Below are 14,240 nucleotides of genomic sequence, written 5' to 3' on the forward strand. Positions count from 1 at the left end.
GCAGTTCCATTCCAGTCTCAGCTTTTGCCTCTCTGAGCTCTCTGAGCTCTGCCTGGACCTCAGCTCTGCCTAGGGCTTGCCCCTGAGCTGCTGCAGGGAGGCGAAGTGGCAGCTCTGTGTCCCATGGTCTTGGTGCCACGGTATCAGCTGCCCAAAGCCGAGCCAGCTCCATTGTCCTTGAGCCCTGCCCTGCCCTTGCTGCAATGGCAGCAGCCCCTTCCCACCTTCCCTTTCCTGCTTGATATGCCACAGGAGCCACTTGAACTCATTACTGTGGGAGATTATAGGTCCCCAGGTAATAACGAGTCTTCAGATAATTACAAACAGATTCTCTAATAGGAATGAACTCAGTTGAATCCATTCAGTCACTGGGTAAATATTTATCCCTAAGCTGTCCTTATCTCCAGCCACTGGAGCGTGCCGGAGACAGTTTGCTGTGCTCACACCGCGCTCGCTGCAGGAGCCAGCTGCGGGGAGCAGGGATGTCGTGAATGAGCATGTTAAGGTCCTTTAAAATCTTAAAACACTTACTCACAACAGGGGACCTGCACTGAACTGGCCTCATGCTGTGGCTCAGGGCTGGCTGGGACTCAGTATCACATGGTGTGAGCCCCACCAGCTCCCCTTCCCCTCTGGGAATGGGCAGCAGCGATCCCATGACCAGCCTGTGGTACCACTGTGGGGTCAGTGTTCCCACAGCGCTATGGGGAGCCCCAGCCAAGGTTAAAGTGCCTTTGATAGGCACTGTTGCAGCATCCTGGGGTGCGACACCCACCACCATCAGTTGGCAGAAGGTCACTTGGAAGCTGACACCCCACGGGCCCCACAAGCTGCCGGCACGGCCATTGTCAAGGGCCAGCCCCCACGGCCACCGGCAAGTGTCAGCCCCCTCAGCCGCCCGCCTGCTGTGAGTGCCAGTCCCCTGCTGCCGGCACCCACAGCCCTGGCTGTACAGGAGTCACTAATTGGACCAGCCGGCTAATTAGCTGTCAAGTAATGAATTATGCAGCGATGCAGTATATTGATGCCATCAGGTCCTCTCGTTGCTGCGCTGCACCTGCTCGTGGAACACTGGGCAGGGCTTGGAGAGGAACTTGGAAAACTTTCAAAGCAAATGCAATGAATCAATCCATTGTGAGCAGAGGCACATCACCGGGGATCGGGCACTGGGCTGGGCTGGCAGCCGCAGGCACAGCCGGCTCCTCCTCTGCACAGCTCTCGTTCCCCTGCGGACTTGTGCCCGCGGGCAGCTCCTGTGCCCTCTGAGTGCCAGTGGGCAGGACAGCGGAGCTGGCGGGAAGGGAAGCACATTGGGGGTCAGAGGCTGATGGTATCTGGGAGTTCCGTGGAGATGACTTTTCCAGGAGAGGTTGAAGGGTTCCTGTGGAGAAGGGGAGGGCTGGCAGTGGGGCGCAGCCCCCAGAGCCTGTTGGTGAGCTGTGTTGTGGAGGGGAGCCTGCAGTGCCGGGGTCACCACGGGCACAGAGCCGGTACCAGGGACAGCCCCTCTGTGTCTCTGTGCTGCCCAGGCAGGCGGGTCCTGGCATCACTGGGTGACATCCAGCTGTACCCATCCAGCTGTACCCATCCAGCTGTACAGGGCAGCAGTGACAGAGCCCTGAGTCCAACCGGCCCCAGGTACCTGTTCCTTGCTGCAGCCTGATGAAATAACAGGAAGAAACTTGACCTACTTGAACGTATCTGAATCCCAGCTACCCCTGAGCATCCATCATCTCTGAGGGGTTGGAGGTTTCTGTTAATGATCGCATTTATTTGCTGCCTGCTCTGTGTGTGCGGAAGGAGGTGTGTTAGGAGCACACTGCTGAGCATCGCAGTGGGGGGACAGGGCTGGGAGTCCCCCACAGTCACTCCCAGGGCTCTGCCTGCTGCCAGTAAACATGGAGCCAGCAGTGAAATTGAATCAGATTAACTTAATAAGAAGTTAATCAAATTTTCTCGATGCTTACAGCACTGTGATCCTGCCTTGGTCAGAGGGATAAACAATACTACTTGTGCACCTGGAAATACGCATGGGGAGACACCGGAGTTACGGTGCTCCCAGGGCAGCTCCCACCTGGGTCAGGGTCTCCTCACCAAGAGACAGGCAGGGTGAATAACTAATGGGGACACTATGTCAAAGATAAGGTCCTTGACTGGGAGGTCCTGGGATGGTTCCAGTGGGGAGGGGGCCATTTTGGGAGGAGAGGCTGCTGCTAAGCAGGAGTGGTGCTGTGAGTCCCGTGAATGTTCCAGCGGCTCTGCTCTTCCTGGGCAGGGCACTTGCCGGTGATGTGAATGGGCCAGTGAAGGATTCCCTTGGCCCTGCCCATCTCAAGAGCTCTTCAGCGCGAGTGGGATCAGGAACCACTTAAATCACATTCATTATGTTTAACTATTTATGAGATGATAAATATTAAACAGCTGCTCTCTGGGGTTCAGGCCTGAGTGAACCCATCAAAACATGGTGCACACAACGGCAGTGGCCGTGCTGTGGGGGCAGCCAGGGCCGCGGGATGTGCTGCGCCAGGGATGGCTGGGAACAGTTGCGTGACAGCCCTGAGAGCACAGGCTCTGTCTCCTGTCCCCTGGGTGGGGAGAACCCAGGCTGGACGAGCAGGGGGCTCCCTCTGGCAGCCCCTCTACTCAGCACCAGGTTACCAAACCAGCAGCACTCCATGTCCTCACCAAACCCTTCCATCCTCATCAAACCCCTCCCCTGCCTCCTCGGCATGCAGATTGCCTGCTTGGGGCTTTTTAAGCCATTTTTAAGAGCTCCTAATGTGCTCTGCATTTTCAGTGCAGCCCTTCCTGAGCCCTCATTTGCTCACCCTTTGGAAAGCTAATACTTGATTTAAGCACATTTCTGCTCCCTCCATTTGTAAGGACAAATGTAAAGTAATTGTTTGATATTGCAGCAGTTTCCTCAGGCTCCAGCTCTAATTTCCCACTAATACAGTATTGTCAGGAGGATCAATCTAACCTGGCACCTTCTGCCTCCTTGGAGTGGATTGGAAATAGCTTTTCTACGGCGAGGCTGGGATTTGTGAGTCTCACTGTGAGTGTTTTTCTCCTTTAAAGGAAAAATCATACAAGCAAATATCCCATTTTCCTGTCAATGGCCGTTAATTCCTGTCTCTCCCTCTACCTGCCCATAACTGCCTTTGGGTCCCCGCACTGCTGTGGCTGGCAGTGGCAAAGGTGCAGATATGGCTCTCTTAGGTGTCCACTAATTAACTACAATTTTTCCCTATTAGAGCTCACTGGTTACTAATCATCCACAGTAAGGCCTTGCAAACTGGTCCATGGTGTGTAGCATCCCCACACAGCCACTGTGCATCATTCCGAGACATCCCCAGTCCCGTGCCAGAGGATGAGCCTGAGGAGCCCCAGGCAGGGCTGTGCCACATGTCCCCTTGGTCATGTCCAGCTGACCCCCTGTCCTGCCCAAGCCCCTGCCCGCTCCCTCTCCTGCCCATGGGTGTGGGGGTTCCCCATGGCCCCCCAGCTCTGCCTGGGGCTGCCCAGCCCTGTCCTAAGAACAGCCCATGCATACGGACTGGTGGAAGCCACTTTATTTACATGAAGGGATCACATGCTGAACAAGGAAACAAGTGCCACTAAAGTACCCGTAACAGCAGGATTCTGTGCTTTATTCACAGGACAAAATATCAGTACAACATTTTCCATAGACTTCTTTGTCAAGCAGATACATCTCACTGTCCTCATCGGTACACATGGTGAGCAAGTGACAAAGGCAAAGTGGAGTGGCTGGAGCTCTGCCTGCCCAGGACATGGCTTGGCAGGGACAGTCCCACTGCCACTGTCCAGGAGCATCCATCTGTTTTGGGACACAGAGGGATGTGCTTCAGAGCAGCCTGAACACAGGCTGCAGGACGGGGCCATCACTGTGGCCCTGGGGACCATGTGGTGCTAAAAGCAAACAGGACCCCACAGAGGAAGCCATGTCACTGCTGACCTGCTGGGATAGGCAGTGCTGCTGAGCACTCATCCCTTAGCTTGGTGGCTGCAGCAGGACTCTGAGTCTTCCTTATCTTGGTTCACTCTGGAGCATTGCAGACTCCTAAGGAACAGGGAAACTCCTTGCCTGCCTCTGCTTGCAATTCTGGACAGGATGGGCTGAGGGGAGTCCTGGCTCCAGCCCCTTGGGCCCCCCTCACAGAAGACTGCAGCTTCATGTCACTGCACCTCCTCTCCCAGACACTTATTCCCACCTGAAGTCCTGCCCGACTGTTTCATAGAATTTGATATTATAAGGTCTATAAAAGTCCCGAAGCTGCTCGATCACCTCGGGGTCTATCTGCACATGAGTCCTGCCCTTGGACTTGCCAAGGCAGCGAGGCAAGCCGCTGCTCTCTGACTTCTTCAGGCATGGAAAGCCTTTTGTCTTGTTGAAGTAGAAGTGCTTGTCTGTGATAACCCGTTTGATGCCCAGGAAGTCCTGGACTTTGCCCATCTCCCCTGCTGGGTCTGTGATCAGCTTCTCCCCACTGACAAAGTGAATCTGTGAGAGAGGGAAGTACTGGAGCCAGCTCTCCAGGTGAACAGCGTACATCCCGATGCGGATGGCGTTCCAGGAGGTGTCCACCAGCCCCAGGCTGCGGTTGCGAAAGGTCAGCCCCTCGAAGGTGGGGATGTCCGGCTTCTTGGAGAGGGTCTGTGTGTAGTCCGAGATGGCGCGGGTGACGGGGTTGCGCACCACCACGATCAGCTTCGTGTCCCGGGACATGTTGAAGATCCGCCGCGGTGCCTCTTTGGTGACAAAGTAGCTGGGGGTCTTTTCCACTGTGATCTGGCTGTCAAGTGTTCGTGGCATCAGGCTCCTGCAAGCAAAGCAGAAGGTGATGGTAAGGAAGGAGCCGGGACAGGTACCAGGAGGTAGTGACTGCACCACGGGGCTGGTGACATGTCCCCTCCAGTGGAACAAAGCAGGCACAGACCCCTCCAGCAGCACAGTGGAGGACCCTGGCCACGGATGACTTCCAGGTCCATCCCAGTCCCAGGGGACAGCCTGGGCAGAGGACAGGGGTACCGGAAGCCCCACACACAGAGTAGCAAGTGTGTGTCCAGTGCCAGGATGTAGGAATGTGATGGCTGTGCCACATCACCATCACAAAGAGCCATGGGGAGCAATGAACAGGGTCCAGGGGGCTGTGCCACTCTGCCAGTGGGAGCTAGGGCAAGGGGCTGCCCAGGGATGTGGCGCTCATGCCCACCAGGCTATCACCCACCCCACCAGGGCTTGAGCAGGCCCAAGAGCTCCAAATGGGCTCCTGGGTACACCCATCTGTTTCTGGCACTGGGAGCTGGGCTGCAGGCCAGGCAAGGAGCACCAGACTGGGGGAAATACAGCATCCCTGCAGCCCAGCTTAACACTAATTAAATCATTTGCTTTGACATCTGAACATCCAAATCAAATAAAAACTAATGGGATGGAAAGATTATAAATTGGTCTTGTATTACTAGAGTAAACTATCAAATCCACTGCAGTCAGATTCACGGCACTGTAGGTCCCCTGGCTGGAGCAGGCAGGGAGCAGGTAGGGAACGCCTGGCTGGAGCGGGCAGGGAGTGCTGGCAGCCAGGATGAGGCCAGCACATTTCTGCTGCACCCACAGCTCAGCAGCACCCTGTGGCACCAGCACCTGTGGCACTAGCAGCTGCTGCAGTGTGAGCAGGCACAGCCCAAATTCAGCTTGTGGAGCTCCCTGTGAGCCCCCCACAATGCACATCCCCAGGCTCTGTCTGCCTGGCTGGGCCCCGCAGTGGGTGTTCGCCCCTGCACAGGGGCTGGCACTGGTACTGCAGTCATTTCACCAGCCTTGGAGCCCTGGGTACTCCAGTGAGTTTCAGACCAGCAGCAGTGACAGAAAGCAAACACACCATCCCTTTCTGCAGCCATTTCTGACGGCATCCCTGTTATCCATGCGATAAACCTGGCACAGCCACCATGGCCGTGCCGGCACCACAACGCGGGGGCTTCCGAGGCTGCGTTAGTGCAGTGACTGAGACCTGGCACCTCCAGCATCCCTAAAACATGGCCCATGGCCAGCAGCTCTGGGCTGATGAAAGACCTAACTGGGAGGAGATCCAACGGCAGCCCACAACACCCTGTGCAACAGGAGGACAGAGATGGAAGACCCAGGACATGGCAGGGAGTGGCAGCACATATTGAGGGCACCAGCCCATGCACCCTCATATGCTCTTGACCAGCTCCCGAATTTGAGAGAAAACAAACTAATTAGTCAGCATAAATTAGCAGGCCTGGTTCACTGAGGTACCTGAGCATGGATGGCGCTTAATTGGCCTTTCCCACTGCTCTGCTTCAAACCCCATAAATCCCGATTACGATTCCCATTGTTTAATGACTGTCAGGAGGTGCTAATTCAGTGCAGGCACATGGCTCTATCTCCACATCACAAACAAGTTTCATCATAAATCAGCACTGGACAGCTCTGTAAGTGATTCACTATTACAATATATTGTGGAGAATCATAAAACTGCTGTTTCATTAATGGCGCATCCTCAAGCCTGTTAGACTTTCATTACGTGAGTTATTAGGTCCATGCATTCAAAATACAAAATTACAGGTTCTAATCCATTATGAAAAACACAAAACCTCTGCATAGTAAATTACTGGAATGAGACAAGAGTTGTTTTTTTTAAATGGACTCCCAGTGTTTGCTGCTTCTGAGCAACAGAGACTGCTGAGACAACAAAACACAGCACAAGCAGATAAATAAATCACCAGTGAAGCCATGCAAGGGGGAGAGATGTCATCTAGGCATTCATTTTCCCACTAACAGCAGGATCCCCAGGGCTGCAGGAGCAGGGAAATGCATGGCAAACCTAATTACACCCGACTTTAAAATAATATTTTTGGACTTCTGCATTCACAGGGTTATTTGCATACAAATAGTATGTCACACAGCTTTAAGGCCCAGGCTCGCTTGTGTAGGTGTGAAGGCTCTTGGTGCTGGCCCACAGTGCCACGCAGCTGCGTGGCCAGGGCTCAACCAGGAGCTGCTCCTGCTGCTCCATGGACATGTCCTGTGGCTCTGCTGATGTCCCCAGCTGGCCTTGGCACTGGCTCCTGGCATGCGCTGAGCCAGCTGCTGCCAGCATGGGGACAGTGATGTACGAGTGACAGTGGTGGGGGGAGGATAGCTGGGGCACTCACTCAGCACATTGCTCTGGCTGCAGGGACAGCATTAATTCCTTCTGAACTAGAGATTACTTGCACTAGAGTTGCCCAATTCTTAAAGCCCTTTCGTATCATTTGATATGGGCGTTAACACTCCCTTCAGCCCAGATTAGAGGTTGCATTTGCCCATGTTAGTGACACGGGGACACGTGTGGGTACAGCCTGATGTGGCCCAGCTGTGCCCTGCGGTCCCTGGGAGCCAGCACAGCCCCCACAACCCCACAACCCCAGAGGTCTTGGGCGGCAGCAAGGCAGAGCCTGACCTGGCTGTGGCAGCATGAAGGCAGCGACCTGCCCTGAAGGAGTTAACTCCTCACCAGCACCTTTCCAAGCCCTGAATTATTAATTTTGTTATAATCTGCCTTTGGGCACCCTGCAGCCCCTACAACACTCCCACATTAAAGAAACATGCGCTCCCTCACTGGCTGTGGTGCTTTGATGTCGAACATGCGTGAAACACTCTCCCAGGGAGGAATTTGTACAAAATCTCATCAAACAATTGAGATATTGCAGGTAAAAGTGGGGAGAGCAGTGCCCACTGATAATCCCATCACAACCCCGGGTCAGTCCCTGCCTGCTGCAGCCCGTTGTGTACACAGGTTGGCGTGTGCGATCGTGGGCTCCATCTGCTCAGCAGCACAAAAACAAACTGTTTAATTTGGCAAAAAAATCCCAAGTGCTAGCTCCTGTGGTGAGGGCTCTGCGCTTTCCCTCTCCCAGCTGATGTCACCAGCAGGGAAGGGTGGGCTGTGAGCGTGTCTCCAGCTGCAGCTTGACGTGCTGGGAGATGAGCACAGGAAGCACAGAAGTCAGCACTGGCCTCAGCTCCCAGCAGGACTGTGCCATGCCGTGCCATGCTATGCTGTGCCACGGGTGCACACACAACTGACAGCACCATCAGCTCTTGCCTGGCACCCTCTGCTCAGCAGGACAGTGGGTGGCAGTGGTGGATGAAAGCTCCAGCAAAGCTGCTTCTGGTAGCTTCGGGAAGTTTAAGCAAAACTGGGTTAAACACGTGAGAAACCGAGGTGTGACAAAGATAAAAAGCTCTGGCTGAGAGATATCACAGGGGTCATTGAGGACACAGCGATGCCCTGGCTGAGGGCTGCACCATCCTGCCAAGGACTGCAAGGGGCTGAGGGGAGGGAGGGGATTCCCCAGCACTGCTCTGCAGCCCCTCGCTGTCAGGGTGCTGCCACGCCAAGCAGGACAGACCGGCTGCATCCCCCAGCCTGCAGGGACAGCACCATGCCCACAGCTACAACCGCACCCAAGGGCCCAAGGCCCTGGCAGCAGCTGGCTGGGCCCCATGGCCCCGCTGCCACCACCCCGCACTACAGCGGCCAGGATTTAATGATGGAGCAGCTCCCTTTAATAAATGTTTATGTTCAAAGAATTTACACCAGTGCTTGCAGACGGCTAATGAGGGACATTTCCATGCATAAAAGCAGAGCGAACACAGTAATTAACTTTGTTGCTGATTCATTTTTAATCACTTAAATGCTCCAGAGATTTGCAGTGTCCTTTAAGTCAAGAGATTCTTTTTCAAAGGGCACACTGCCATTGCCCTTCATAGACACACACCTATGTGTGACCCTCACCTTCCTTAATAACCACTCGGCACTGATGGAGGGTCTGGCAAAGGCCAAGGTCTGCTCTGAGAGCAGTGGAGCTGGGAAGAAGCAGGAGATGAGGGCTTCCTGCACAGCTTGCACAGACCCCAGCTCTCAGCCCTGCTGGGTACTGCTCTCTGCTAATGGAGACAGGCTGGAGTCTTCCCCCTTTCCCATTTCCAAGGCAACTCCTTCCAAAGGTGAAACTTCAAAACTGAATACTTGTTTTTAAAACCACCACATGTGCCCCAGCTGCTGCAGCAATTCCCAAGTTAACAGCCTGTGTCAGAGTCGCGGTGGCCACTTGGTGACCTCCCTGTGCCAGGTGAGTGAAAATGGACAGTGCAACCAAGCAAAAACCCCACCGACATGCTAATAGGTCCTGGAGACTCAGTGTCACTCAGAGGCCCTCCGAGCCAGCTCTGGCTCTTGCTCCTGGCCCCAGCCATCTCCGGGCACACACTGCAGGCAGGGCCTGGCCCCACCATGGACACCCAGGGTCACCAGGGGCTGGTGTCCTTTTCTCGCCAGCCTCACAGGGCAGCCAAGCCCGTGGTGTGCCATGTCACCAGCTGGATTTGGTGCTTCCCAAGCAAAGGTGAGAACAAACTGCAGCATTTACAAACAAGGTGAAGGAACAGAGCTAGAATACACATCTTTAGTGCCGAAGGCTAGGCAACCCACATGAGCCTATCTCCAGCGTCTCTCCCAGCTCCTCAGAGAGGGAAGCTCTCCTGGCCTGAGTGAGGGTCGTGGCAGCACCTGGCCCACCCTGGGGACAGGACAGGCAGGACTGCTGTCCACAGGCAGCGCGGGCATGGCAGTGCCCAGGGAACTCTGCCCGGGCAGCGCCTCATGCAACAGTCTCTGCCACGGGTTCCATGCCCATTCCCCAGAGCCAGGGCACTCTCTGAAGTCAAGGAAATTTCAAAGCATCCTTGAAGCTGCTGCCTTCCTCTCTTCTCACTAATTAACTTTACCCAAATGCACTGTCAGTAAAGCCCACAAACATGTCGCCGGGCAAAGCCTAATGGGCTCCCATTTGTGTGTGCGCCAGCCCGGCCATTAGCCGGGAGCACTTAGCTGGGGGCGGGAGCGGCTCTGTCGGCTCCTCTCTTGCCCTCCCACAGACCCAGGAACGCGGGGACACAGCGATGCTCCAGCTGGCAGGGCTGCTCCCCTGGGCTGTGGCCTTCCTTGTGCTGCTGCAGTGCCTGAAGCACCCCAAAGCCAACCCCAAAACCAGAGGCAAGGCAGGGATGAGGGGCAGGGGGCAGAACTCCAGCAGTGCTGGTGCTCCAGGGACCTGTCGCAGCACTACATGGGGAAGCCAAGCTTGGCCCAGGTGCTACCTCTGGGATCAGGGGATTCAGGTGGGGCCGTGCAGAACCAGATGGGCTCTGCCCTGTGCCAACGCCTCCGCTGGGCTCAGCTATGGCAGCCAGCAGGATGGGTGGGAGCCAGGCTCAGCCTGCTGCTGCAGCCACAAGGAAAAGCCCCTCTCTGTGAAAATAACACCGGAGCATCTGACAGGATCACTCAGGAATCCTAAGGAGGAAAACTGCACCCTGAGATGCTGCAATTAGAATCACTACTCAAAGTTAACGGCAATTTAAATGACACCATCTTCCCTGTGTTCTGGAAAATATTGAAGGTTATTGGCCCACACTACTTGCAGCAGGAAAAAGCTCAATATTGAACATTTAGTGCAGGATTGGTAATGAATCAATATTTCCCAGTAGCTGCTGTTTGGTTTCAGTTGTCTTAAAACGGACCTTGCTAAAAATATCTTTCCTGTAGTGTGTCTGTAGCCAATGAGGTGGATTAGAGACTGATGGGAACTGTAAACAGCACGGGGGCTCTGGGTCTGGAGCCAGCAAGTGGGCAGCTCCTGGGTAGTGGTCCCACATGGGGGGAGCCCAGGGGTCTGGCTCTGCCCAGCGTGTGATCCCCCCACACAGGTGGCAGCTGGGGCTGCCCCAGCCCATGGCAGGAGCTGAGGTAGGAGGCACCATGAGAGCAGCTGTGAGCAAGCATGACATTTGGAGAGGCAAGGACAGGCAGATCAGGAGGTCTCCCCTCCCGCTAGGTCTGCCATCTCTGCGTCAGACAAATGCCAAGGCAGGGGAAAACATAAGAAAACAGTAACCAATGTTTCTGGAGCATCACAGGGGCTCAGTTCTCACGCTACTTGCCACTGCACCGAAGTCCAACTTGGTGTCCCCACTTGGCTCCCCACTGGGGCACAAGGAAAGGACAGAGCTGACTTGGCACTCAGCAGCCAGGGGCTCCTGCAGGCAAAGTCTCTACTCACATCAGGGAATGCCTTTACCTTCGCCTTTCCAAGGGGTCTGTGCTCCGGGCTGCCTGCAGACACCACCCTCCACCACAGCACTCCGCAAGCACGGCAGCACCTGCTCTCCCCAGCCAGCAGCTGGAAGACAGCCTCAGCCAGGCCAGGTGCAGCCCCCCAATCTGGGGTCCTGGCAGGCCCCTTGCAATCCCTCACAGCCCCCACATCTGCTGCCCCTAGTCTCACCTCTGTCCTTCCTGGGCTGTAGCCACTGGCACGACCCTGCTCTCCTGCTCCCCGGGCTCTTGGCAGAGCGACAGGAGCTTATCGTGCTGTGGGTTAGACCTGCTCCACATTTAATTGCTCCACTTGCAAGGAAGAAAATCAATTCCATGTTTTATACTTTAGCAACCTCTGTGCTTAAGTTTTGGCACATTTGTCAAGCTAAAAAAAAAAAAAAAGGTAATAAACCCAAGGAAGTGTCATTTAATTGTTTTAGCTGAACTAATTTGGAGGCTCTGCTGCTCCAGCATGATCTCTCTATTGATCCAGACACAGAGCCCCGGGGCAGCACACTGCTCACCTGGCCATGCTCCCACTGCTGCCCCCACCTTGCTCCACAGCTGCTCTCTCCACTGCCACAGGCTGCACCCCTCCTGGTCACAGCTGAGTCCCTTCACATGGAGAATCCCAGGCTAAACTATGGCTCAGGGTGGGAGGTTGTCTGCTTGGCTGGAACTGCTGCAGCCCCTCAGTGCCACAGTGTGAGGAGAGGGGACACAGCACCTGGACCAGCACCACTCCTGGTGTCCACAGGTGCCCTTACATGCCCCAGGCGGGGTCTGTTCCTTCATTCAGGGCAGGCTCTGTGTCCCAAACCTTGTTTGGGAGTAGTGTCACAGGTTTGGTCCTGCAATGCCCATGAGGCTCCCACCCCACATTTCCCACACTGACAGCACGCAGGGGAAACAAACAGCACAGATCAGTCGCAGACACAAGGATGCAGGGAAGGACCCCAGCTCAGGATTTGGGGGGGTTGCTTTCCAGCTAGGTGTTGAGCCCATGCAGCTCCCATCTGAGTGAGGGGCTCAGCCAGAACCCATATTCTGCTCCATCACCTATCCTGCCACTGTGGGTGTCCTTCAGAGATAGCACTGTCCTCACATGCCTGTGCTGCAGGGCTGCTCACAGCTGCTGGCTTTTAGGGATGCAGGATGGGTGACAGTGCCTGATACTGGGGGGAGGGTGCGGGAATGTCACAGACCTCCCAAGAGGCAAGAGCAGGCAAAGGATATTGCTGTAGCTACTCTCTGAAGAGCAGGAGGAACTGGACATGCTGCAGGACAGCCTCACGAGAAGGAAATGGCTTCAGTGAGCTTCACCTGTGCCTGTTTTGGCTCTTCTGTCACCTGCCACCAGTACTGGCAGAAAAGGATCTGAACATTCCTGGCTGCAGGGTCCACTGTGACCCCAGTAGGACACAGGGCAGCAGTGCTGCACTTCTCTCCATGCAGTGCCTGAGCTGCCTCCCAAGGCACAAGCCCCATGTCACGCCGACTTCCCACCTGCTTGCCACTGAGCACTGACCTGCTTTGGAACCGGGGACATCTCTGCTAGGAAACCGCTGTCAAGATGGAGGGCAAGTGAGCTCGGTGTGGCCCCACGGGCTGCCCCCACCACCCGCCATGATGCTCCGACACACTGGCAATGACAGAGTCCTTTCCCCTGCCGTGAGCTACAGGCACCCGGGGCCAGGCCGAGCCCTCCTCTGCTTCCCGATGCTGATGCCCAGCAGAAGCCCCACGGCCTTGCCCGAACGCACCCAGCACTCTACAACAGCACAGCAAACACCCGTGGGTACACTGGGTGGGAACCGCAGGGAGTAGGGGGTGAACCGCTGGCAGCACCACTGAGCCCATGGGCGCTGTCACCTGCTTAACAGCAGAACTTGCTGCCTCTCTCAGAGCACCTCACAAAAGCCCTCACGGAAATTAAAATCCCATCTCCTGCTGGAGACACACTCGCTGACCTCTACAAATTATTAGAGATTCCATATAGATCCACAGTTACTGGAGTTCAGAGAGGTGGGATGGCAGAGGACAGGGACTGTTCTACTCACGGAGCCAGCGATCAAGCCCGGTAGCAGAATCGTGCCGGGGTGCACCGAGCAGGGGTGCGGGAGGACAGCCGTGCGTCCCGTGCACGGGCACTCACACGTTTTGGAGAACCCTTCACCCAGGCAAATGTTTCCTCAGACGGGATGGAAAACCTGGCATCGTCCCGGCTCCTGGCTGCCTAGCGGCAGGGCTGGGGCTCGGGGGGCTGCAGCCGAGGGCTCCGGTGAACGGGAAGGACCGAGCCGCGACCCGCTCAGCACTACAAGGAGATTAAGGAAAACTCCCTGAGTGCGCCGGGCGACAGCCTCCGCCGCCCGCCCGCCCGCCGTACCGCTCCGGCCGCTCCCGCCCCGCCGGCTCCATCGATTGACCGAGGAACGCGGACCCGAGTCCGCACTGAGAGCGAGAGCGCCGGGAGAGGAGAGGGGACAGAGGCGAGCAGCGGGTGCCCGCGGTGTGTAGGGACGGGGATGTTCTGGGACGGGGGGTGGCCGGCGGCCGGGGACGAGGGGTGCCCGGGGCGGGCGGGGGCCGGTCCCGCAGCCCCCCGCCCTCACCTGTACCACTCCAGCCCGCGGTGGTAGTTCCTGTCGAAGAAGTGGGGCTCGGTGCCCAGCGCGCGCACCTCGGGGTGCACCCGGATGAACTCCAGCACGGCGCGGGTGCCGCCCTTCTTGACGCCCACCACGATGGCCCGCGGCAGGCGCTTGGTTCCCGGGCGGGCCGGCCCCGGGGCGCTGCCGGCCGGCGGGGCGGGGGGCGGCCGCCCGCACGGCCGCGACTGCTGCAGAAGTTTCTTGGCGGCGGCGGCGCGGGCGGGCGGGCAACGGGCGCGGGGCACGGCGGGGCTGCCGCAGCAGCACAGGAGGCTGTAGCAGAGGTACGAGCAGGACAGCGCCAGCGTGAAGAGGACGAGGACCCTCCCTGCCAGCCGCCGGGACGGAGCCGGAGCCACGGCCGGGGCCCACCCGCTCGGCGCCCTACGCGCCATGGCTC

General features: G+C 56.7%; 1 protein-coding gene across 1 annotated transcript; it reads right to left on the reverse strand.

Annotated features, from left to right (window-relative positions):
* Nucleotides 1–3,557: 3,557 nt before the first annotated feature.
* HS3ST2 (heparan sulfate-glucosamine 3-sulfotransferase 2) lies at nucleotides 3,558–14,235 on the reverse strand. Its single transcript, XM_042037338.1, has 2 exons — nucleotides 13,802–14,235; nucleotides 3,558–4,841 (listed from the first exon to the last, which is right to left on the reverse strand). The coding sequence occupies exons 1-2, from the start codon at nucleotides 14,233–14,235 to the stop codon at nucleotides 4,223–4,225; spliced, it is 1,053 nt and encodes a 350-aa protein (XP_041893272.1). The 3' UTR covers nucleotides 3,558–4,222.
* Nucleotides 14,236–14,240: the final 5 nt, after the last annotated feature.

The sequence above is a fragment of the Corvus kubaryi genome, unplaced genomic scaffold (assembly GCF_017639235.1).
Source record: "Corvus kubaryi isolate FWS band 111438036 unplaced genomic scaffold, C.kubaryi_AGA036_p1.0 37387, whole genome shotgun sequence".
In the NCBI taxonomy this organism is placed as follows: Eukaryota; Metazoa; Chordata; class Aves; order Passeriformes; family Corvidae; genus Corvus; species Corvus kubaryi.